Source organism: Rhinopithecus roxellana, chromosome 15, assembly GCF_007565055.1.
Source record: "Rhinopithecus roxellana isolate Shanxi Qingling chromosome 15, ASM756505v1, whole genome shotgun sequence".
NCBI classification, from domain to species: domain Eukaryota; kingdom Metazoa; phylum Chordata; class Mammalia; order Primates; family Cercopithecidae; genus Rhinopithecus; species Rhinopithecus roxellana.
Genome location: NC_044563.1, coordinates 13,808,561 through 13,830,179, shown reverse-complemented (window position 1 = coordinate 13,830,179; position 21,619 = coordinate 13,808,561). Strand labels below are relative to the sequence as shown.

At 56.7% G+C, this 21,619-nt stretch overlaps 2 protein-coding genes across 2 annotated transcripts; one reads left to right on the top strand and one right to left on the bottom strand.

Moving 5' to 3' along the window:
• The first annotated feature begins 406 nt into the window (after positions 1 to 406).
• CTSF (cathepsin F) lies at positions 407 to 5,552 on the top strand. The gene is given in 14 exon segments (XM_010366409.2): positions 407 to 738; positions 929 to 1,027; positions 1,355 to 1,459; positions 1,461 to 1,592; positions 1,702 to 1,777; positions 2,627 to 2,740; positions 2,863 to 3,008; positions 3,097 to 3,193; positions 3,273 to 3,353; positions 4,017 to 4,136; positions 4,218 to 4,282; positions 4,377 to 4,467; positions 4,871 to 4,929; positions 5,010 to 5,552. Coding segments are annotated over 14 exon segments (1,473 nt in total). The 5' UTR covers positions 407 to 525; the 3' UTR covers positions 5,085 to 5,552.
• A 131-nt stretch (positions 5,553 to 5,683) lies between these two features.
• ACTN3 (actinin alpha 3) lies at positions 5,684 to 21,184 on the bottom strand. Its single transcript, XM_010366410.2, has 21 exons — positions 20,941 to 21,184; positions 17,319 to 17,433; positions 17,025 to 17,144; positions 14,531 to 14,617; positions 14,051 to 14,138; positions 13,460 to 13,538; positions 13,301 to 13,382; positions 12,439 to 12,524; positions 11,763 to 11,855; positions 11,058 to 11,288; positions 10,812 to 10,959; positions 9,600 to 9,750; positions 8,922 to 9,030; positions 8,688 to 8,828; positions 8,248 to 8,430; positions 7,641 to 7,775; positions 7,365 to 7,544; positions 6,849 to 6,995; positions 6,695 to 6,760; positions 6,063 to 6,221; positions 5,684 to 5,982 (listed from the first exon to the last, which is right to left on the bottom strand). The coding sequence occupies exons 1-21, from the start codon at positions 21,085 to 21,087 to the stop codon at positions 5,824 to 5,826; spliced, it is 2,706 nt and encodes a 901-aa protein (XP_010364712.2). The 5' UTR covers positions 21,088 to 21,184; the 3' UTR covers positions 5,684 to 5,823.
• Positions 21,185 to 21,619: the final 435 nt, after the last annotated feature.

The window sequence follows — 21,619 nt, the reverse complement described above, 5'->3', positions numbered from 1 at the left end:
GACTACAGGTGCCCACCACCACGCCCAGCTAATTTTTGTGTTTTTAGTAGAGACGGGGTTTCACCACGTGTTCCAGGCTGGTCTCCAACTCCTGACCTCAGGTGATCCAAAGTGCTGGGATTTACAGGCCTGAGTCACAGAGCCCGGCCACACCATTTAATCTCTCCAAGCCTAGGTTCCTCCACTGTACGATGGGGATAGCACCTACTTCAGAGATTGCTACTCCGAATAAAAGGAGCTGGCATATCAAATAACAAGCCTAACCTGTAACACGCACGTGATAGAGGTTACTGACTAGCTTTAGCCTCAGGCCGGCAGCCTCCCGCTCTCCCTACCCCGCACGCCCCACGTGCCTCCTGTAAACAAGAGAGCGCGCAGGCGTCCCAAGCCAGCGCCCATTGGTCGGCGCGCGGTAGCCCCGCGGGAGGGAGTACTCAGGCCCGGCTTGCCGTTGGGTCTGTACCCGGTTGGTCGGTGGCGTGTCTGTTGGGTCCGCGCGTCCGGGCAGCCGGCTTTGCCCTCGCCATGGCGCCCTGGCTGCAGCTGCTGTCGTTGCTGGGGCTGCTCCTGGGCGCAGTGGCCGCCCCCGCCCAGCCCCAAGCCGCCAGCTTTCAGGCCTGGGGGCCGCCGTCCCCGGAGATGCTGGCGCCCGCCCGCTTTGCGCTGGACATGTTCAATCGCGGCCGGGCTGCGGGGACGCGGGCCGTACTGGGCCTTGTGCGCGGCCGCGTCCGCCGGGTGAGAACGCGCCGGGGGCGAGGGCGCCAGGCCCGGGTCCGAGAGTAGGAACTTTGACCTAACCTTGGGATGGGGCCTGCCCGCTGGACAAACCGATCTCTGGTGGTGGGGAACGGGCAGCACCGCATGGGCGGGGCCGTGGGCGCCGTGAAGGGCCGACCGTGCCCGCCTCACCTGCCCCTGTCTACAGGCCGGCCAAGGTTCGCTGTACTCCCTGGAGGCGACCCTGGAGGAGCCACCCTGCAAGGACACCACGGTGTGCCGGCTCCCCGCGTCCAAGAAAACCCTGGTGAGTGATGAGGCTCTTGGGATTCCCCGCCCCCAGGCTGAGTAAGGCAGCAGTTAGATTATGACGAGTCAGGTCAAGACGCAGGAATCTGAGGCAGCTGATGCCCCACCTCGAGCCACTTCCCAGGCCCCGAGGGCCAGAAACCAGGATGCTCTGAAGGGGAGGATGTCCCGGTGCAGGCCGTGCCTCACTGTCCACTGTGATGGGGTGATTGCCTTAGGGGTGGCCCTCATCTGAGGAGCATCCAGCTCCATCTTGCCCAGATCTTGCTCCCCAGATCCAGATCCAGATCCAGGCCCCCAGAGCAGCTTCTTCCTCTCCCTCCAGCTCTGCAGCTTCGAAGTTCTGGATGAACTTGGAAAACACGTGCTGCTGCGGAAGGACTGTGACCCGGTGGACACCAAGGTTCCAGGTGCTGGGAGAGCCCAAGGCTGCTGGGGAGCCCAAGTCAGCCTTCACTCAGGGCTCAGCCATGATTTCTTCTCTGTCCCAACCCCATCCAGACAGCAGAAATGAGACTTTCAGCTCAGTCCTTTCCCTGTTGAATGAGGATCCCCTGCCCCAGGTGAGGAGCCCATAGCTTGGGGAGCCAGCCACTGCCTCATCGCCCTTCTCCTCCCTTCCCTCTGGAGTGGGTTTCCCTGGTCAGCCTAAAGACTGGTCTACCTACCCAGGACTTGCCTGTGAAGATGGCTTCAATCTTCAAGAACTTTGTCATTACGTATAACCGGACATATGAGTCAAAGGAAGGTGAGGACCCAGCCTTGGCTGTACCTGTTCCTATCAGAACAGGACTTTCCCCCCAACTTGGCACCTTGGTGTGGGGGAGGAGAAAGACAAGAGGTAGTGCACCTGTTCAAGGACCCCGTAATTCCTGAGTTCTCCCTAAGCCTTCCCAGACTGGGCAGCCACCCTGAGTACCTGGTCCCTTCTCCCACCTTATCTTCCCGCTCAGAAGCCATGGGTTTTGGCCAGGTGCGGTGGCTCATGTCTGTAATTGCAGTACTTTGGGAGGCCGAGGCGGGCAAATCACCTGAGGTCTGGAGTTCAAGACCAGCCTGGCCAACATGGTGAAACCCCATCTCTACCAAAAAAAAAAGTACAAAAATTAGCTGGGCGTGGTGGCGCACGCCTGTATACCAGCTACTCGGGAGGCTGAGGCAGGAAAATCGCTTGAACCCAGGAGGCGGAGGTTGCAGTGAGCCAAGATTGCGCCATTACACTCTAGCATGGGTGATGAGTGAAAACTCGGTCTCAAAAAAAAAAAAAAAAAAAAAAAGCCATGCGTCTCCATCACTCTGGGCAGGGTGGGATGGGGCAGAGGCCGGATTTTTTGTGCTGGAGAGTCCTTGACAACATGGCCTTTCCCCACCACCTCTTGTGGGTGGTGTCCTTTAGACCCCATTTACTGCTTTTGCACCTGGGAAGTCATCACTTCAGTTTGGCCCCAAAAGTTGATCACACCTCCCACCCATCACTTGCATGTGTGGCCCCCACCCCTACCTGCTCCGCGGGGAAACCCCTGCCTACTAGCCCCAGTTGCCCCTCCTTTTATCTGCCTGGGGTCAAGCCCCTCCTTTTCTGCTCCTTGGTCCTCAGAAGCCCGGTGGCGCCTGTCCGTCTTTGTCAATAACATGGTGCGAGCACAGAAGATCCAGGCCTTGGACCGTGGCACAGCTCAGTATGGAGTCACCAAGTTCAGTGATCTCACAGGTAGGGATAGTGGCCAGAGTCCTCATGGAGCCAGGAAGAGATAGGACCTTGCTTGCAAGGCCTCTGGTCAGGTCTGGCTTAGAACACTTTTCTCCCCATGCCCTGCCCACCTTTGCCTGCAGAGGAGGAGTTCCGCACTATCTACCTGAATCCCCTCCTGAGAGAAGAGCCTGGCAACAAGATGAAGCCAGTCAAGTCTGTGGGTGACTTCGCCCCACCTGAATGGGACTGGAGGAGTAAGGGGGCTGTCACAAAAGTCAAGGACCAGGTTGGACCCCTGGAAGTGAGGGTGGGACATGGGCACTGCACTGGGGCTGGTGAAGGGATCCAGCTCTGACTCCACCCATCTCTTGTAGGGCATGTGTGGCTCCTGCTGGGCCTTCTCAGTCACAGGCAACGTGGAGGGCCAGTGGTTTCTGAACCAGGGGACCCTACTCTCCCTCTCTGAACAGGGTGAGCATCTCGCTCTACCCCTCTGTCCCCAGCCTAGCCCTTCAGGAGGGCTTCTTGGGACCAGCCTTCTGTCTCCTAGAGCTCTTGGACTGTGACAAAATGGACAAGGCCTGCATGGGCGGCTTGCCCTCCAACGCCTACTCGGCCATAAAGAATTTGGGTATGCATTAACGGGGTCAGGAGGGGCAACTGGAGCTACTTCTCTCTCTGCAAGAAGTTACTTTATGATGGGGGGAGACGTGAGCGTGAGAGTCACACAGAACTAAGTTGAAGTCTTAATGCTGACCCAGCCAGGTGTGGTGGCTCATGCATGTAATTCCAACACTTTGGGAGGCCAACGTGGGAAGATCACTTAAGACCAGAAGTTCAGGACCAGGTTGGGCAACATAGCATGACCCCATCTCTACAAAAAATTAAAGACATTAGCCAGCCATGGTGGCTTGCATCTATAGTCTCAGCTACTTGGGAGGCTGAGGCAGGAGGATCGCTTGAGCCCAGGAGGTTGAGGCTGCAGTGAGGCATGTTTGGGCCACTAGGCTCCAGCCTGGGTGAAAGACTGCTGGGACGAGCCCTTGGTGAGGAGTCAGAAGTTGGAGCTGAGTTCTGTCTCTGCCACTTTTCTTGCTGGCTGCTGGTCCCTCCTCCCCATCTCTCCCAGCCTCAGATGTGTCATTTCTAGAATGAAGACATTCCTCACAGGGGATGGCCTGTGGCCTGGGGTGGACAAGGAATGTGAAACCTCATGTAGGGGGCTTAGTCCGCTTCTGGCTGTGAATGGCAAATGGGAGCCTGCCCTTCTGTACTCACCCATACCGTTCCCCAGGAGGGCTGGAGACAGAGGATGACTACAGCTACCGGGGCCACATGCAGACCTGCAGCTTCTCAGCAGAGAAGGCCAAGGTCTACATCAATGACTCCGTGGAGCTGAGCCAGAATGAGCAGAGTGAGTGAGGGGCGGGGTGAGGTTGAGGCAAGGTGGGGCCAGGGCCTGGGTGCCCACTGATGCCACCCCTTCCCATCTCAGAGCTGGCGGCCTGGCTGGCCAAGAGAGGCCCAATCTCCGTGGCCATCAATGCCTTTGGCATGCAGGTGAGGCCCTAGTCCCACTGCCCCTGCCCCATCTTTTGTTGACCTCCCCTGACCTCATCTTGGAGTTGATCCCCTACTCCTTCTCCACCTCTAGTTTTACCGCCATGGGATCTCCCGCCCTCTCCGGCCCCTCTGCAGCCCTTGGCTCATCGACCATGCGGTGTTGCTTGTGGGCTATGGCAACCGTGAGTTCCGCTGCCTATCCTGCATCCAGCCAGGCCACAGGCAGGGGTGGGACCACAGCATCTCATGGTCCTCTAGAGGGGAAATAGGGGGAATGCCTAGGAACCCTGTCCTTACCCGCTGCCTGGGCCATGGCCACGCGGGCATCATCTGTCCTGTCTGTGGAAGGGAAGCTGAGCTGTGGGAGGGTAAATATTGATGACCTGCAAGAGGCGGGTGGGTGGGTGCTTCCTCCCTGCCCCAGGGCTTCTCCCTGAGGCTGGTAGTTGGGCCCCTTGCTTTCTGTTCTTTTCCTAGTCCTCGTCATACAGTAGGCCCAGTGCAAGTATTGGAAGGTGCAAAGTGATTAAGGCTCTGCCTGGAGAATTAAGGGCCCTGATCCTTGCGCTCTGCACTGCACCCCAGGCTCTGACATTCCCTTCTGGGCCATCAAGAACAGCTGGGGCACTGACTGGGGCGAGAAGGTGAGTCTTGCCGGCTTGGCCTCTGGCCCCCCAGCTGCCATCCTACCCTGGTGCCCTCACCAGCTCCCCCTCTCCCCCAGGGTTACTACTACTTGCATCGCGGGTCTGGGGCCTGTGGTGTGAACACCATGGCCAGCTCGGCGGTGGTGGACTGAGGAGGGGCCCCCAGCTCAGGACCTGGTGCTGATCAGAGTGGCCGCTGCCGCAGCCTGACATGTGTCCAGGCCTCTCCCCGGGACGTACAGCTGGCAGAGGGACAGGCACTGGGTACCTCAGAGTGAGCAGAGGGCACTGGGCTGGGGCACAGCTCCTGCTTCCCTGCACCCCACTCCCACCCTGAAGTTCTGCACCTGCACCTTTGTTGAATTGTGGTAGCTTAGGAGGATCTTGGGGTGAAGGGTGGTATCTTGGCAGTTGAAGCTGGGGCAAGAACTCTGGGATCGGGTAACGAGCGGGAAGAAAATGTTCTGATCTTAAGCCTCGCTCTGTCCTGCCTCGCTTCCTTCTGTTTGATACTATACATTTTCTGGTTCCCTTGGATTTAGGGATAGTGTCCCCTCCACGTCCAGGAAACTTGTAACCAACCTTTTCTAACAGCAATAAAGATGTGTCCTGGTCCCCAGTGTGGTATGAATGCTCAGTCCCCAGGGTGAGGAGGGAGGGCAGGACTCTTGGTGGGTCAAGGTGGGATGGCTGGTCCTGCCCAGGAGCCTGAGGGCCCAGCTTCTGCTTCAGGAACCAAAAGGAGATGGGGAGAGACCCACAGAGGGATCTTTATTCAGAAGCACTTGGCTGACTGTTCTCTCAGGCCCTTGCTTGCTCTGAGGGACGGATGGGATCAGCCACAGGGTGCACCCTCTCTCCATCTTGCATAGAGAACCTCAGTGGTTGGGGTCAGAGGTCGCTCTCCCCATAGAGGGCACTGGAGAAGGCCACGTAGTCCAGGGCTCCAGGTGGGGCCCCGGATCCCTTGTAGGGCACCATACGGCGGATGCAGTACTCGGCCTGCTCGGCGGGGAGCTCGCGTCGCAGCTCCTCGGGGGTGATGTAGTTCTGGGGAGAAGAGGCGTTGAGGACCCACAGGTCCTATGCCCTGCCCCAGCCCACCAGCCCCTCCACCACCTGGGACTCACCTTGTCTCCTGCCAGGATCTTGAAGGAGGCCACAACTTGCTCAGCCGTGTCAGTCTCAGCTGTCTCTCGGGTCATGAAGTCTATGAAGGCCTGGAAGGTCACCACCCCAGCTGCGTTGGGGTCCACCATGGTCATGATGCGAGCAAACTCCACTTCCCCCTGCAGAGATAGGGGCCAGGCACTATGCCCATGAGCACTAAAGCCAGGAGGGGTCCGGATGTCCCCTCCTGGGTACTGTCCAGCCTTGGCTAGCAGAGCCCCAGTAACAAGGGTGTTCCCTTCCTCCAGAGACCTTAGTCCTGGCTGTAGGACTGTCCTTTATGGTAGACTGAAATCTGCATCCTACCTATAGCAGGAAGCAGATTTGCTCCCTGGTCCTGATTTTTTTTCCAGGGCCATACCCGTTTCTGTAGTGCTGTTTCCCTACAGGTACAAATGTTGCAAGCTCAGACTTTGGGTCCACACAGAACTGGGTCCAAGTGAGTTTACCTCCCTGAGCCTTGCTAGCCCCTGTGTGGATGTGATGAAGATGCAGGGGATGGTGTATGTGAAGATGGGAGGCACACAGTAGGTGATCAGCACAGAGGAGGAGGTACTTTGGGACTCCTGGGAAGGGGCTGGGGGGCACTCACCAAGTCATAGCCCATGGAAATGAGGCAAGCTCGGAAGTCATCGGGCTCCATCATCCCGTTCCTCTTCTGTAGGGGGTGTGTGGATATCAGGCTTGGTCTCCAGCCTCCACCAGCCCCCAAGCGTCTTACCCCACAGGGCCAGGCCCCTGCTGACCCGGTCAAAGTGGTTGAAGGATGCTCGGAACTCGTTGAGCTGCTCCTGGCTCAGCCCCTTGGCATCTCGGGTCAGTACCTGGTTCTCCACTTCATTGATGGTGCGGGCGATAGAGGTGAGCAGCTGCTCCCAGCCCACGCGGATGTGCTGGCAGTCGGGGACAGGTCACCGTCAGTGGGCGGCCAGTGTCTGGCCACTGGCTCTAGCTCCACATCCAGTCCACTGACCCTGGGCAAGTCCTCCCCCTCACTGGGCCTCCATCCCCATCTGGAGGCTCCACTGAGTAACCCCCCAGCAGTCCTTCCTATCTTGATAACCAGCTATGGCCAATCCTGGCCTGGGTTTGGACTGCTTTGTGACTCTGGAAGGGTCACTTTCCATCGCTGGGTCTTAAGGGACCTGGCCAGGCTGAACTGGGGACCCTGCTGGGACACGCATGCTCTGTCCAGCTGTGGTCTCCCTGGGCCTCCTCAGCCAGCGCTGCCTCCCTTCTCTCCTGAGAGTTTGTGATCCCACCTCCATGCTGTAGACAGTGTGCTTATTGTCGAACACCAGGTTCTCTTGCAGCAGCTGGTGGTCACCCTCTAGCCGGTCAATGTTAGTCTTGTAGTTGATAATGTTCTGCTCCTGCTGCCGTAGCCCAGCCATCTGCTCCTCCAGAGAGCCAGCTAGCCCCGCTGCCAGCCGCCCGACTTCCTGCAGGGGTTCCCAGGCAGCATGAGGGCTCCCAACTCCCTGTGGCCCAGCCCTAGCCGCACCCCCCCAGGTTGGACCCACTATCCCAGCCCTTACCTCCACCTTCGCCTGGATCCAGGGTCCAACGGCATTGGCCTGGGCCGCAAACTGTCGCCGGAGCCTCTCGTTTACCTGCTGCCGTCCCAGCTCCTCCTGCAGTGTCTGATCACGGCTAGGCACCAGCTTTCGGACCTGAGAGGAGGGCAGTTTTGCCAGAGCCAGCTCTGGGGGCTGGGAAATGGCTTTAGGGGAAATGGGCTCCAGCCCCTCAAACCTCAGCCCCTGTTGCTTTGAGCCAACTTGTCTGGGATATGCAAGAAAGCTCCTAGGCAAGTCACTAACCCTTGTGGGCTTCAGTTTTCTCATCTGCAAAATGGGGCTGATGGCATCATTTATAACTAATATGGGTGGATTTATAAAAGATGTCCACACATAAGGCTTAATTCTACTTCACATCAGTCCTGACAGGAGAATGCTGCTGTTATGGCTCATCATATACAGATGAGTCCAAGACAGACAAGGTGATTTATCCAGTCCCACGTGGAGTCTGGCAGACCCCAGATCTGAAGATGGACTTTATTCTCCATATCTTGGGCCACCCGAGGTTTCAGGGTGGTCATAGTATGCAGGAGTGGGTGGGAGGAAGGCTGCAGGTGGCACTGACCATATCCCAGTTGGTGTTGATGTCCTGCGGGCTCAGGGTGATGTAGGGATTGGTGGAGCAGGGCCGCAGCCCGTACGTCTGGCAGATCTTCTGGATCTCACCCTGGATGCCCATGATGGCGCCTCGCTCTCGGTCAGCCTCAGGCAATGTTGCCTTGAACTGATCATGTGCTGTCAGCAAGCTCTGGGGGTGACAGGAAGCGTCAACTGGTGTCCCCACTTAACCATAGGCAACAGAAAGGGCAGCAGTGTGCCCCGGGCCACCCAGCAGTCCTGAGAAGTCCTGACACAAGAACCCCAGCCTCCTGTCTTCCAGCCCAGCACTCGGGAACTGGGGTTTTCCTCCCATCCCTTTGCCCTAGGAGCCTAAAGTTGTGGCTGGCAGAATTTGGGGCCAGCTTCCCTGTCATCCCATCCATCCCCTGCAACCCTGGCACCCACCTGGGTCTCCTCCACAGAGTGTACCAGCCACACGTCCTGCAGGTCCTCCACGGCACTGTCCAGCCAGTTGTTGAAGGGTGCGGCCCGCCGGGCAAACTCCAGTTGCAGCTGGTCGATGGTCTCCAGGAGCTTCTCCATCCGCTAGGGGTAGGGGGCATAGTGGGTCAGCAGCATGCCCAGCAGACCTGGCCTCACCCACCTACCCACCCCCAGCTGCCCGGCCCCCAGCCCCACCTCTAGCGCATCCCGCCTCTTCTGGGTCAGGGTGCCCAGGTTGTCCCACTGATCGCAGATGGCCTGGCAGCGGCTGTTCACTGAGGCCGCCTCATGGTAGTCCAGCTCACTGGGAGCGAGAAGTAGGGCGAGTGTGGGGCCAGCCCCAGCCCAGATGTCCTAACTGCACTCCCGGGGCTGGAACCCGCGCCCCGGGTGGGGGTGAAGGTGTGCGGGAGCCAGGGCAGGTGCTGGGTAAAGCTGGATGCTTTCCAAGAGGGGGCGGTCCCTGCGCATCCCTCTGTGTAGGTGGGCGCCCGGGCGTCCTTAGCTGCAGTCCATGGAGGTGCTTGGGTGGAGGAGCGGGTTCATGGGAGGGGGTGGCCAGGCCAAAGCTGATGTGGAAGGTTTGGGGCAGTAAGCCGGGTGAAGAGAGCGGGCAGGTTAGAGGGCAGGCCACGAGTGGGACAAGTCAAGCCCTAGTGGAAAGAGTGGTGGCAGCAGAGCGGGATCCGGAGATGGGGGTGGGGTTCCAGGAGGGGGCGGAGCGAATGGGACCTGGGTACCACGGTGGCGGGGTTACAGAAGAACCCGGGAGAGCCTGGGGTCTTGAGGAGGGCAATGGGGATCAGGGCGGGGCTCGCCGCCGGGGGCCGGGCCAGGAGGTGTTGGGGGCGGGCCCCGAGAGGCCCCGCCTACTTGAGCTCCTGGGCCAGTGCAGCAATGTGCTCCACGCGGTCCTGGTGCGCTGCCAGGTCGCTCTCAAAGGCCTCGTGGCGCCGCAGCATCGCCCGCACCTCCTGTAGCGAAGCCGAATCGTAGTCGCGCTGGCTCAGCATCTCCTCCTTCCCTGCTCGAAGAGAGGCCGGCTCCGGTCACCCAGTGGCAGCAGGGGCAGGGGTGCGGGCCGGGCTCTGTGACCACGAAGCCTCATTTGCTAAGGTGGCGATCACACCGGCCTAGCCCCTCCTAGGGGTTTGCTCTGCGGCATCGGTGTAATAACGTAGATGAAACTCCTCTTCCGTGGTGTGATCCATAAACTACATCAGCGTCCCCTGAGCGAGCTATGACCAAGGGGCCTTTGGTACAGTTTTGGCATAATTTGACCTTAAAATAGCTCTCAACGATTCTGTAACCCCCATGAGCCCCTGAACCGGCCTCCTTTGTTCATCACTAAAATCCTCGACAGAACACCGAATGGATGTTTCTATCCAGAGTAACACATTTGACTCGTGCAATATTTTAGCGTCAGGATACTTTGAGTATGACATAAGTGATGTTAAGGTGAGGAATGGACTCACCTTTGTACACCAGATACATATAAAATAAAATGCTAAATGATGAATTAATAGAGCAGACCTACAGAAGACCAGAGCAGGGCTGGGGGGTGAGGGGGAAGGCTGAGTTTACAGATAAACACCCGGTGTGTGGTGGCTCATGCCTGTAATCCCAGCACTTTGGGAGGCTGAGGTGGGTGGATCGCCTGAGCCTAGGAGTTTGAGATCAGCCTGGGCAACAAAGTGAGAACCCATCTATACAAAAAATACAAAAAGTTAGCCTGGCATGGTGGAGCACACCTGTGGTCCCAGCTCCTTGGGAGGCTGAAGCAGGAGGATCGCTTGATCCCAGGAGGCAGAGATTGTAGTGAGCCGAGATTTTACTAGCCTGGGGAATACAGCAAGACTCTGTCTCAAAAAACAAAACAAACTTTGGCCCACAGAGGGGCAGTGGCCCAAAGAGGCCCAGGTTGCACCACAGCAAGTCAGGGTGGGATTAGAAATCCAGTCTCCGGCTTCCCTGCAGAGCACCTACCCTTGTCCTGTGCATTTTGCCAAGAACCTCCCCTCCCGCCCCTGCACACCAGTCTCCACCCCAGGAGACAGTCCAGCCCCGTGAGGTAGGTGTACCTACCCCGGGTCCAGGCTTCGTGCAGGGAGGCCTTCTGCCGGAACTTCTCGGCCAGGTGCTGGAGTCGCTGCAGGCGTCGGATCTCTGAGAGCAGCCAGTCCTCATAGCCCTTTTCCACCTGCTCCAGCCCCCGCCAGGCGTTGGCGATGTCCTGTGGAGCAGGCAGGGGTGCCCTCCATCACGGTTTGCCCATTGTACAGATGGGGATACGGACCCCAAGTTCACCCAGGGAATGTGTGTAGAGCTCACCGAGACCAGCTTGCCCTCGGAGGGCATGAAGGCAGGCCGGTGGCTGAGCCGCAACTTGGTCTGCAGTGTATTGAAGTTGATCTCCAGCTGGCACTTTTCTTGAACACGGGGCGGCTTGTGCAGACGCCGGTAGTCCCGAAAGTCCTCTAGCTTGCGCTGCATGGCACTCATGCTGGGCTCACCCACACGGTTCTCCAGCCATGGGACGGTGCGGCGGATCCACTCCAGCAGCTGACAGGGCCAGGCAGGGGCAAGGCAGAGAGCTCTGAGCTGACCTGCCCGGCTCACCCACCCCTCTCCACCCACACCCAGGCTGTGGCCAGAGGGTAGGTGGGGGTAATTTTGACAAATATGAAGGCAGAATGGGGTAGTCCCCATGAGTCAGAGAAGGAGTCGGATGGCTGATTTCTGAGTCCAGGGGCTAGTATAGGTTGGCACAGAGCAAAGGGCCATGTGACTACCTAAATACGAGTGAATGGATCAATGCAGGAGTAAATGGATGAATGATGAGTCAATCAATGACTGACCAGGAGCTTGGGTTGGCAGAAGGGCAAGTGCTGGGTGGAGATGGACAGGAGGAGGCTTGGAGGAAGCCAGGGCTACTCTGAGCAGAGGGAGGCTCTGCAGGCCCATGCTTGGGGTTAACAGGGTTGGGAGGGTCAGTAGGGCCGGGATGGGCAGAGCACAGTGGGAGCCCAGCCTCACCTCACTGGCAAGCTTCTCATACTCCTCCATCAGCTTCTCGTTTTCCTGGTTCACCGCCAGCACCTTGCAGATCCTGTTGGCAGCTGTCTCTGCCTATGGGGGTAGTTGGTAGAAGGCTGGCATTAAAGCAGGCTGCCTCTGTAAAGCCCTTAAAAAACAGAGCCCCCAGCTGGGCGTGGTGGCTCATGCCTGTAAATCCCAACACTTTGGGAGGCTGAGGTGGGTAAGTTACTTGAGTCCAGGAGTTTGAGACCAGCCTGGGCAACATAATGGAACACCATCTCTACAAAAAAATACAAAAAATTAGCCAGGTGTGGTAGCATGTGCCTATAGTCCCAGCTACTGGGAAGGCTGAGGTAGGAGGCTGAGGTCAAGGCAGCAACAAGCTGTGATCATGCCACTTCACTCCAGCCTGGGTGACAGAGTGAGACCCTGTCTCAAAAAACAAACAAAAAATGGAGCCCCTGCAAATAGAGAAAGGGATGGGGGGAGCACGGCTCTTAGGTAGGCATGGAGTTTCCAAACCAGGGTCCTCTGGTCTTGCTGAGGACTGAGTGTGTGCAGCTGGGACAGTGGCACTCCCACCTGCGTGGTCTGGCGCCTCCAATGTTGGGCTGCAGCCAAGGTTGGGCCCTTGGGTCCACAAGCCCAGGCAGTAGCAGTTGGGCCACCTTACCTGCTCAGCCCCGGCAAAGGCATGGTAGAAGCAGGACACATAGGTCATGATGGCCTTCTCATCCGGCTTTGGGGTGTTCACAATGTCTAGGGCAGGACAGTACGGTGTCTACTGGCCAAAGCCAGGGGTCCCTCCCCAGGGAGAGAACTCCCTCTGGGTGGGAGGGCTGGAAGCATCTAGTCATGGCCACCAGCAGCCAGTCACCCAAGCCCAGTGTCTTCTCTTCCTTGAAGCCCTCTCTCCTTACCCCAGGGCTCAGCAACTTCCCCACCTCCCCACCTTGGGGTGACCAAAGTGTGAGGGAGTGGGTGGGTGAATGTGATTGACCAGCCACCATGGCCCTCGTGAGGGACTGGTCCACGCTGCCTCGTGCCTTGAACTATCCTGTACCTCCCTCTGTCTGTCTGTCTTTCCCCCAAGTCCACAGCTCCTCAGGGCAAGAAAAAGTTCTCCAGCAGTGCCCACACAGCCCGGGCATCATGCAAAGTAGATGCTCATAAAGTATTTGCTGCTTCAGTTGACTCTTGCCTTGCCTAGGCATGGGGACCACAGGCAGGACATGCCCCAGGGGAGCTGCCAGTCTTGGGGGACCAATGTTATCCCAGGTAACCCAAGTAACTGGGATATGAGGCAGAAGGTAGGGCCATTACATAGGGGAGAGGCGGGAGAGGCTGGTCCTCTTCGGGGGATGGGGCAGGGGACAAGATAGAGGACTCCTGGAGAAGGGGGACTGTGACCAGGGAGTGGGGTGGGGGCAGTCGGAACATCCCAGGAGGAGGAAAGGGCCATGCAAAGGTGTGGAGGGTGCAGCAGGTCCAGTGGTGAGAATATGGGGTCCTCCCTTGGGCTAGCTCATTCTCACCTTCTGCATCCAACATCTTGGGGATGTCCAGGTACTTCTCTGCCACCTCGAAGGCAGTGTTCAGGTTGCCGATGGGGTCATCCTAGATGGGTGTGAGGGAGGAGGGTGAAAGGTCAGCTGCAGGCAGAGGCCGTGGGTGGGGGTGCTGGGGGTCTCTACCTTTCGCAGTTTGGCGTAGTCGATGAGGTCGGGGCGGTGTCGGTGGATGAGGGCACAGAGGGCCAGGCCATCCTTCCAGCTGAACAGAGAGAAGAGGGGGGTCAGGCCTGGATTCGAGCTGGGGCCCCATTCTCCCTTCGGCCCAGGAGCACCCCCCAGAAGGATAGCCTCATCTGTAAAATGGAGTAAAGCACAAACCCCTTAGCTTGGCGTTTGAGGTCCTTCATGACCATATCTGGACCATCTCCTGCTAGCTCATCATGATTCTGTTACACACCCATGTTTAGGCCCAACCAGTTTCTAGATGTTTTTGGCCTCCAGCTTCCCTCTGGCTGGAATGGCCTTCCAGGGAAGTCTCAAACACTCCCTCCTCCAGGAGTTACTGGAACCTTCCTGGATTCAATTCCATTCCACTCAGCAGTTACCGAGCCCTCTTTTCAGACACTGTTCCAGGAACTGTGCTGTGACCTTTTCCTACCCTGTGGCTTGTGACAGGGACCAGCTCAGTGCCCTTCACTGACCAGGGAGGGCTCCTCTCTATGCCCAGTGCCCCACAGAGGCCCAGACACATTTGGTAACCAGCTGACAGACCTGGTGTGGAAATTCTGCACGTTGACGTTGCGGTACGGTGCTGTCTTCCTCTGGCACCACAGAAGCAAGCCTTCCTTGGCCGAAGTTTCTGAGTGGGGAGGAGGTGGGAGAATTCATTGCGAAGGGGTCCAGGTCAGCCCTCTCACCCTACTTTTTTTTTGGAGACAGGGTCTTGCTGTGTCATCCAACTGGAGTGCAGTGACACGATCATGGATCACCACAGCCTCAACCTCCCAGGCTCAAGCGATCCTCCTACCTCAGCCTCCCTAGTATCTGGGACTATAGGCACATGCCACCATAGCCAGCTTTTTTTTTTTTTTTGTATTTTTTTGTAGAGATGGGGTTTCACCATGTTGTCCAGGCTGGTCTTGAACTCCTGGGCGATCCTTCAAGTGGTCTGCCCACCTCGACCTCCCAAAGTGTGGGGATTACAGGCCCCAGCCACTGTACCTGGCCCCAACCTCCTTTCCCATTGCTCACCTTCCACAGAGATGTCCTGGATGGCGAAGCGAAGGATGATGGTCCAGATCATGCCCAGGGTCATCTTCAGGTTCCCATCGACGATCTCTGCAGGGCAGGGGTCAGGGGACAGATTTGCCTGACATTCAAGGTCTGTGCTATCTGGCCTCCGCTCACCTTCCCCTCTGATCAGTCCTCTAGCCCTTGTCTCACATTTCAGGGCTGGTACCTAGTAGGTGAGCACCTTGCAGGTACTCAGTAAGCATCTCTTTTTCTTTTCTTTTATTTATTATTATTTTCTGAGATGGAGTCTCCCTCTTTGCCACGACTGGAGTACAGTGGTGCGATCTCGGCTCACTGCAACCTCTGCCTCCTGGGTTCAAGCGATTTCTCCTTCCTTGGCCTCCCTAGTAGCTGGGACTACAGGCGTGCACCACCAAACCTGGTTAACTGTTTTGTATTTTTAGTAGAGATGGGGTTTTGCCATGTCGGCTCGACTGGTCTCGAACTCCTGATCTCAAATGATCTGCCCACCTCAGCCTCCCAAAGTGCTGGGATTACAGGCGTGAACCACTGCACCCAGCTGCATCTATTTTTTGGGGGGTGACAGAGTCTTGCTCTGTCACCCAGGCTGGAGTGCAGTGGTGTGATCTTGACTTACTGCAAGCTCTGCCTCCCAGGTTCAAGCAGTTCTTCTGCCTCAGCCTCCTGAGTAGCTGGGACTACAGGTGCATGCCACCAGGCTCAGCTAATTTTTGTATTTTTAGTAGAGATGGGTTTCACTGTATTGGCCAGGCTGATCTCGAACTCCTGACCTTGTGATCTGCTTGCCATGGCCTCCCAAAGTACTGGGGTTACAGGCATAAGCCATCACCCCTGGCCCACATCTATTTTTTTGTTTAGTTGGTTGGTTTGGGGAATTTTTTGAGATGGAGTTTTCTCTATGTGTGTGTGTGGGTGCGTGTGTGTGTGTGTGTGTGTGACGACAGAGTCTCTCTCGTCACCCAGGCTGGAGCACAATGGCACGATCTTGGCTCACTGCAACCTCTGCCTCCCAGGTTCAAGGGATTCTCCTGCCTCAGCCTCCCGAATAGCTGGGATTACAGGTGTGCCCCACCATGCCCAGCAATTTTTTTTTTTTTTTTTTTTGAGATGGAGTCTTGCTCTGTCGCCCAGGCTGGAGTGCAGTGGCGTGATCTCGGCTCACTGCAAGCTCCGCCTCCCAGGTTCACACCATTCTCCTGCCTCAGTCTCCCGAGTAGCTGGGATTACAGGCGCCCGCCACCATGGCCACTTAATTTTTTGTATTTTTAGTGGAGACAGGGTTTCACCATGTTATCCAGGATGGTCTCGAACTCCTGACCTCGTGATCCGCCCGCCTTGGCCTCCCAAAGTGCTGGGATTACAGGTGTGAGCCACTGCACCTGGCCCATGCCCAGCAAATTTTTGTGTTTTTAGTACAGACAGGCTTTCACCATAGTGGCCAGGATGGTCTCGAACTCCTGACCTCAGGGTGATCCACTTGCCTTAGCCTCCCAAAGTGCTGAGATTACAGGCGTGAACCACTGTGCCTGGCCAAGATGGAGTTCTGCTACGTTGCCTAGGCTGATCTCCAACTTCTGGGCTCAAACAATCCTTCCGCCTCAGTATCCCAAGTAACTGAGACTACAGGCACATGCTACCATGCCTTGCTTGTTATTTAGAAATTATTTCACTGAACTCTTACTAGGGTTCAGGGGCTGTGCTGGCACTTTGGCTTTTTTTTTTTTTTTTTTTTTTTTTTTTTTTTTTTTAAGATGGAGTCTAGCTCTGTTGCCAGGCTGGAGTGCAGTGGCAGGATCTCGACTCACTGCAACCTCTGCCTACCGAGTTCAAGCGATTCTCCTGCCTTAGCCTCCCGAGTAGCTGGGATTACAGTCACGTGCTGCCACACCCAGCTAATTTTTGTATTTTGAGTAGAGACAGGGTTTCACCACGTAGGCCAGGATGGTCTCGATCTCCTGACCTTGTGAGCCCCATACCTGTGCCTCCCAAAGTGCTGGGATTACAGGTGTAAGCCACCACACCTGGCCGGCTTTTTTTTTTTTTTTTCAGATGGAGTCTCTTGCTCTGTCACCCAGGCTGGGGTGCAGTGGCGCGATCTTGGCTCACTGCAACCTCCGCCTCCCAGGTTCATTCGATTCTTGTGCCTCAGTCTCCCAAGTAGCTGGGATTACAGGTGTGAGCCACCACCAGTTGATTTTTGTATTTTTAGTAGGGATGGGGTTTTGCCATGTTGGCCAGGCTGGTCTCAAACTCTTAGCCTCAAGCGGTCCACCCACCTCAGCCTCCCAAAATGCCGAGATTACAGGCGGAAGCCACTGTGCCTGGCTGGTAAATTGGCTCTTTACAGGCTCTCTTGCGAGGCAGGGATTATTCCCATTGATGAGATGAAGAAACTGAGGCCCACAGAGGTGATTTGCTGACATCAAGAGAGGCCCCGCCCTGCCCAGGACCCTTCCTGCCACCTCCTCACCTTCAGCACCAATAGATACCAGCTTAACCCCCTTGCTGGCAATGAAGTCCAGGGCCTTGTTAACGTTGGCGATTTTGTGGAAGCGCATCTTGCCTTTATCTGGCCTGGGCAGCCTCTCTCCTGGGTATAAGAGGAGAGGACAAGGGCCAAAGGTCATGAGAGGCAGCAGAAGCCACTGTCCACAAACTCTCCCCTCTCCACCAAGTCCTGTCCAACACTCCGCCCTCCTATTCCCCCTGCTGTCCACATGTTCCTGGGTCCTGGGGCTCAGGTGCACTGATTTGACATCCTCACCTGAAATGACCTCCAGGAGCAGCATGAGTTTGAGGCCATTGCGGAAATCGTCCTCGATGTTCTCAATCTGGGTGCCCGCTTTGCGCAGGTGTGAGTTGCACCAGGCAGTGAAGGTCTGGGGGCAGAGGACAGCACTCAGACCCTACGATCGGCTCTGGGGGATGTGGGGCACAGTCCTGTCTCCTCAGTCAGGGTAGGTCTCAGAGCCTTGTATTTCTGGATTCAAATCTCAGCTTAGCTTAGCCACTGACTTGCTGTGCATCCTGGGCCAGTCCCTTTGCCTCTCTGAGCTTTAGTTTTCCTGAGAGGGGAGAAATGGGGTCTGGGACTCATGCAGGTCCCAGTTCAGACTTGGGTGCACCGGCCACTGGCACTCTAGCCTTGGGGGTCTTAAACATGGGAGGACCCTTAGAAAATGTTAACCCATTCAAAGTGTGGGGCCCTCTGAGGTTTTGAACTACAGGAGCCAGTGCAGGGTGATATTGCCTTTCTGAAATCTGAAAACTCCTGGACTGAAGCACATCTGGCCCTCAGGGTTTTGCCTAAGGGACTGTCTCTGTGTTTCTATTTTTATCAGTTCTGACCTTCTAGGGTTGTTGTAAATTGGCCTCTGAGTAGACCCTAAGTGTGCAAGGACTCTGTGGGCTGTTGGAACGTCAGCTGGCACTCAGGCCCAGCCTGATCTCATTTTGTTTTTTTAGAGAGAGACAGGGTCTTACTATGTTGCTCAGGTTTGTCTCAAGCTCCTGGGCTCAAGTGATCCTCCTGTCTTGGTCTTATTACATTGTCCAGACTGGTCTCAAGCTCCTGGGCTCAAGTGATCCTCCTGCCTTGGCTTCCCAAAGTGTTGGGATTACAGGCATAAGCCACCACATCTGGTCTGATCTCATTTCTGGGGGTGACTGCCCACCCCTTCCCCAAGAGTCAGCCTCAGCCTCAGCCTCCATCTGAGATGGGAGGGATGGTACAGGGCTGTGTGTCTGTTGGGGGTAGGGGTGACATGACACTTGGTACACAAGTTTCTGCCAACCTGCCGCCCTTCGGGTCCTGAATTCTGCCTTTCCATAGACTCCCTGGTAGAGTCAGGGTGGGCTCCAAGTCCAACTGAGCCACTCATGCTCTGTGATCCAGGGTCAGCCCCTTTCCCTCTTTGGGGCTTGGTCTCCCCATTTGTGTAATTAAAGGATCAGAATCTATGATATCTTAGGTCTTTCTTCTTCCAACCTGGCAGGATTCTTGGATTCAGAGCATCCCCATACCACAAAGACTCAATGAGAGTCTTTTCTGCCCTAAGGGAGCTCATAGCCCATCCAAGAGGCACGTTGGTCTGAGAAGCGCTGTAAGAGGTTGCCAAGGAGTTTATGGGAGGGAAGTTGGATCAGGGCGGGGGCCTCTTGGGGAAGGCAAGTATTTGATCAGAGTTGTGATGGGCAGGAATTATTCAGGAAGGGAAGGGCAGGCAAGGGCATTTCAGGCAGGGGCAATCATGCGGGCAAGTGCTCGCTGGCTGTGAGAAACAGTTGCTACGTTTGTTGGACTACAAAGATCTGGGCACTGCTGGAATGGAGCTGGGGTTGTTGGGGTATAAGTGGTGAGAGGCGGGCCGGAGAGGCAGCAGGGGCCAGGTCATGCGTGATCTTGGGTGCTAAGCTGGGGAGTTAAAATTTGATCCGGAAGGCAACAGGGAGTCAGGGAAGCCTCAGGCAGGAGGGAGGTGGGCAGAACTGTCCATGCTGGTTGCAGAGTGGAGATGAATGGCTTGGCACGGCAAAAGGGAGAAATGAGGAGGCAGTCACTGGGACCAGGGCAAGAGAGGAAGGGTGTCAGTGAGGGGGACAAGGCAGGATCGGATGGATGAGACAGAAATGTTGGAATGTAAGCTCCCATGGCAGGGGCTTTATTTTGTCTGCTGCCAAATCCCAGCACTTAAAACAGTGCTGGCACATAGTAAGACATCACGTGGGCCAAGGCAGTGTGCTGCTCTAAGACTGTATGAAGGAAGCCCTTGGATGGAAGAGTCACTGGGGAGGAAGGGAGCACAGAGGAACAGGGAGGCGTCAGGGCTAAAGCTGAGCACGAGGATGTTTATTACCACCTTGCAATAAACAATGCTGGACAAGAAAGAAATGAGCCAAATGTCCAACTACAAGAGATGCTGATTGATTTTCAGAGCCTGTATGCTGTGTAGCCGTTGAATGAGTGGATGAGATGGTGACTGCAGGTTGAGATGAACAGATGTTCCTGATAATTTGTTAGGTGACAAAGACAAGTTACAGACTGGCACATGTCATATGAGGGGCATGCAGACCTGGATGTGGGAGAGGCCCGGGTGGGTGGGGGTAGGGATAGGAGATGTTGCAGAATAGGTAGCAGCTGGAGCCAAGGACAGGGATGACATCACTGGGAAATTGCCGAACCTGGGACTGCAGCTGTGCTTGGAGACAGGTGCAGGGGGAGCCTAAGTGGAAGCCTGTCACCCAGGGCACCCCAGCCGACTCAGCAGAGCCTCTTGGCCCTTGGAGTCATCTCCTGTCATCTAACCCAGTGGAAGTGCTCTGATTCTAAATTCTAAGATTCTCAGATCCTGCAAATTCCACTGAGTACCTGAGTATCCTGCCCTTTCCTGGAGTCATACAGTGTTGGCACACACTGAGCAGGGTCCAATGGCCTTATGGTGCCCTCCTGGTTACCGGCCTGCCACTCCCCAAAGTTTTCTCCCTCTGGCCCAGATCATTTTCTCTTTGGGAACCCAGGTGTCCTGCCCCCTCTACTTGGGAAAGTCTGGGAGTGAAAATAACTCAGGCAGGGAGGGGCCCTGAGTGCCTGATGGGCTGGGCCTGGGCAGCAGCTGCCCCTGTGCCCCTCTCCAGCGCCCCCGAGGTGCTGCCTCAGCACTACGTGTCCATCTGGCTGGAGAGTCAGGTTACTGCGTAAGGGGACCCAGGTCTCCCCTCCTCCTCGACCTATGGCCTTTTCAGCAGACTCAGGGCCCCATGCCTGGGGTATCTTGGAAAAGAATGGGGGTGGGGAAAGGGGTAAAGATCCTTAGGTTGCGGAGGTCCTGATGTCTGACAGTCTGTGATTTGGGGCCTGTCTGTGCTCCTTTCTGGGCTTCAGTTTCTTCAGTTGTTAAATGAGATACAGCGACTATGGACCCCACCCTGGAGACGAGGTGGGGTGGGGTCTGAGAGGACCCTTCTCACCACCCCCACACTCCCAAGTCCACTAGTTGCCTGGCTGCAAGCCCTCAGGGTGGGGTCTGGGAATATTTAACTAGAGAGTGGTGGGAGAAAGATTCTTCTTCCTGAACCCCCTAACTTGATCTCCTGGGCTTTGCGCAGCCCCTTTTCACCAGCAGAAGTGCGGCAGTGGGTCCAGGGGACTGAATCCTGGTGGGGTGGGGACCCCAGAAATTCTCTTGTCATTTTAAACCCCTCTTGAGGGCTCCCAGCCCTCTCCTCCAGCCCTGGGGACAGCAAGCAGCTGATGGGCAGAGCCTGGGCTGCGGATTAGCACTCTAGGTTAAAGACAAACTCTGCCCCTGCCCTGCTGAGATGCCCAGGATAAACCGCCCGGCCTCTCAGGCCTCGATTTTGCTGTCAGGAAATGGGCGAGCACTCACTTTCCGCTGCTGCTTCTCCCAGGCCGGGTCCAGCAGCAGGTCGCGGTCCCAATCCTCCTCCTGTTCCATGTACTCGCCGCCCCCGCCGCCGCCCGCGAAGGGCCCCTCCCGGGCCCCCAGACCCTCGGGCTGCATAACCATCATCATCTCGCTCGGACTCCGGGCTTCGCTCCGCTCGGCGCGCTCTCGGACACCCGGGCCCGGTTAAGTAGCGCCCAGCCCAGCCCCAGATCGAATTCGCACTAAATATGGGGGAGGAGGGAGGGGCCGGATGGGGGTGAAGGAGCTCGGGTTGGACCTGGCAAGGGGTTGTCCTGGAGCCGGAGACTGCAGAACTCGGGGGAGCCGGGGTGGATCTCGCGGCAGAGATCCTGGGTTTGCATTCCCGCTCCGCTACTGGGGCGCTGTGTGACCTTGGGAAATCCACGGGACCTCTCTGAATCTGTTTCCTCCTCTCCACAATAGAAAGGCCGATAATAATAGTCACCGCGGGCCGCCCTAGAGGCCGCCCTCGAGCTCCTCGTGAGCCTCTTCCAGCACCTCGCTGGTGGGACACGGAGCCCTATCCCCATTTCACAGTCAGGAACACAGAGGCGCCGAGCTGTTTTGCATGTTTTCTGGGGTGATGAAGGGAGACACCCGGGCATGGGGAACGGCTCTGAGCCAGCTGGATGGGCTG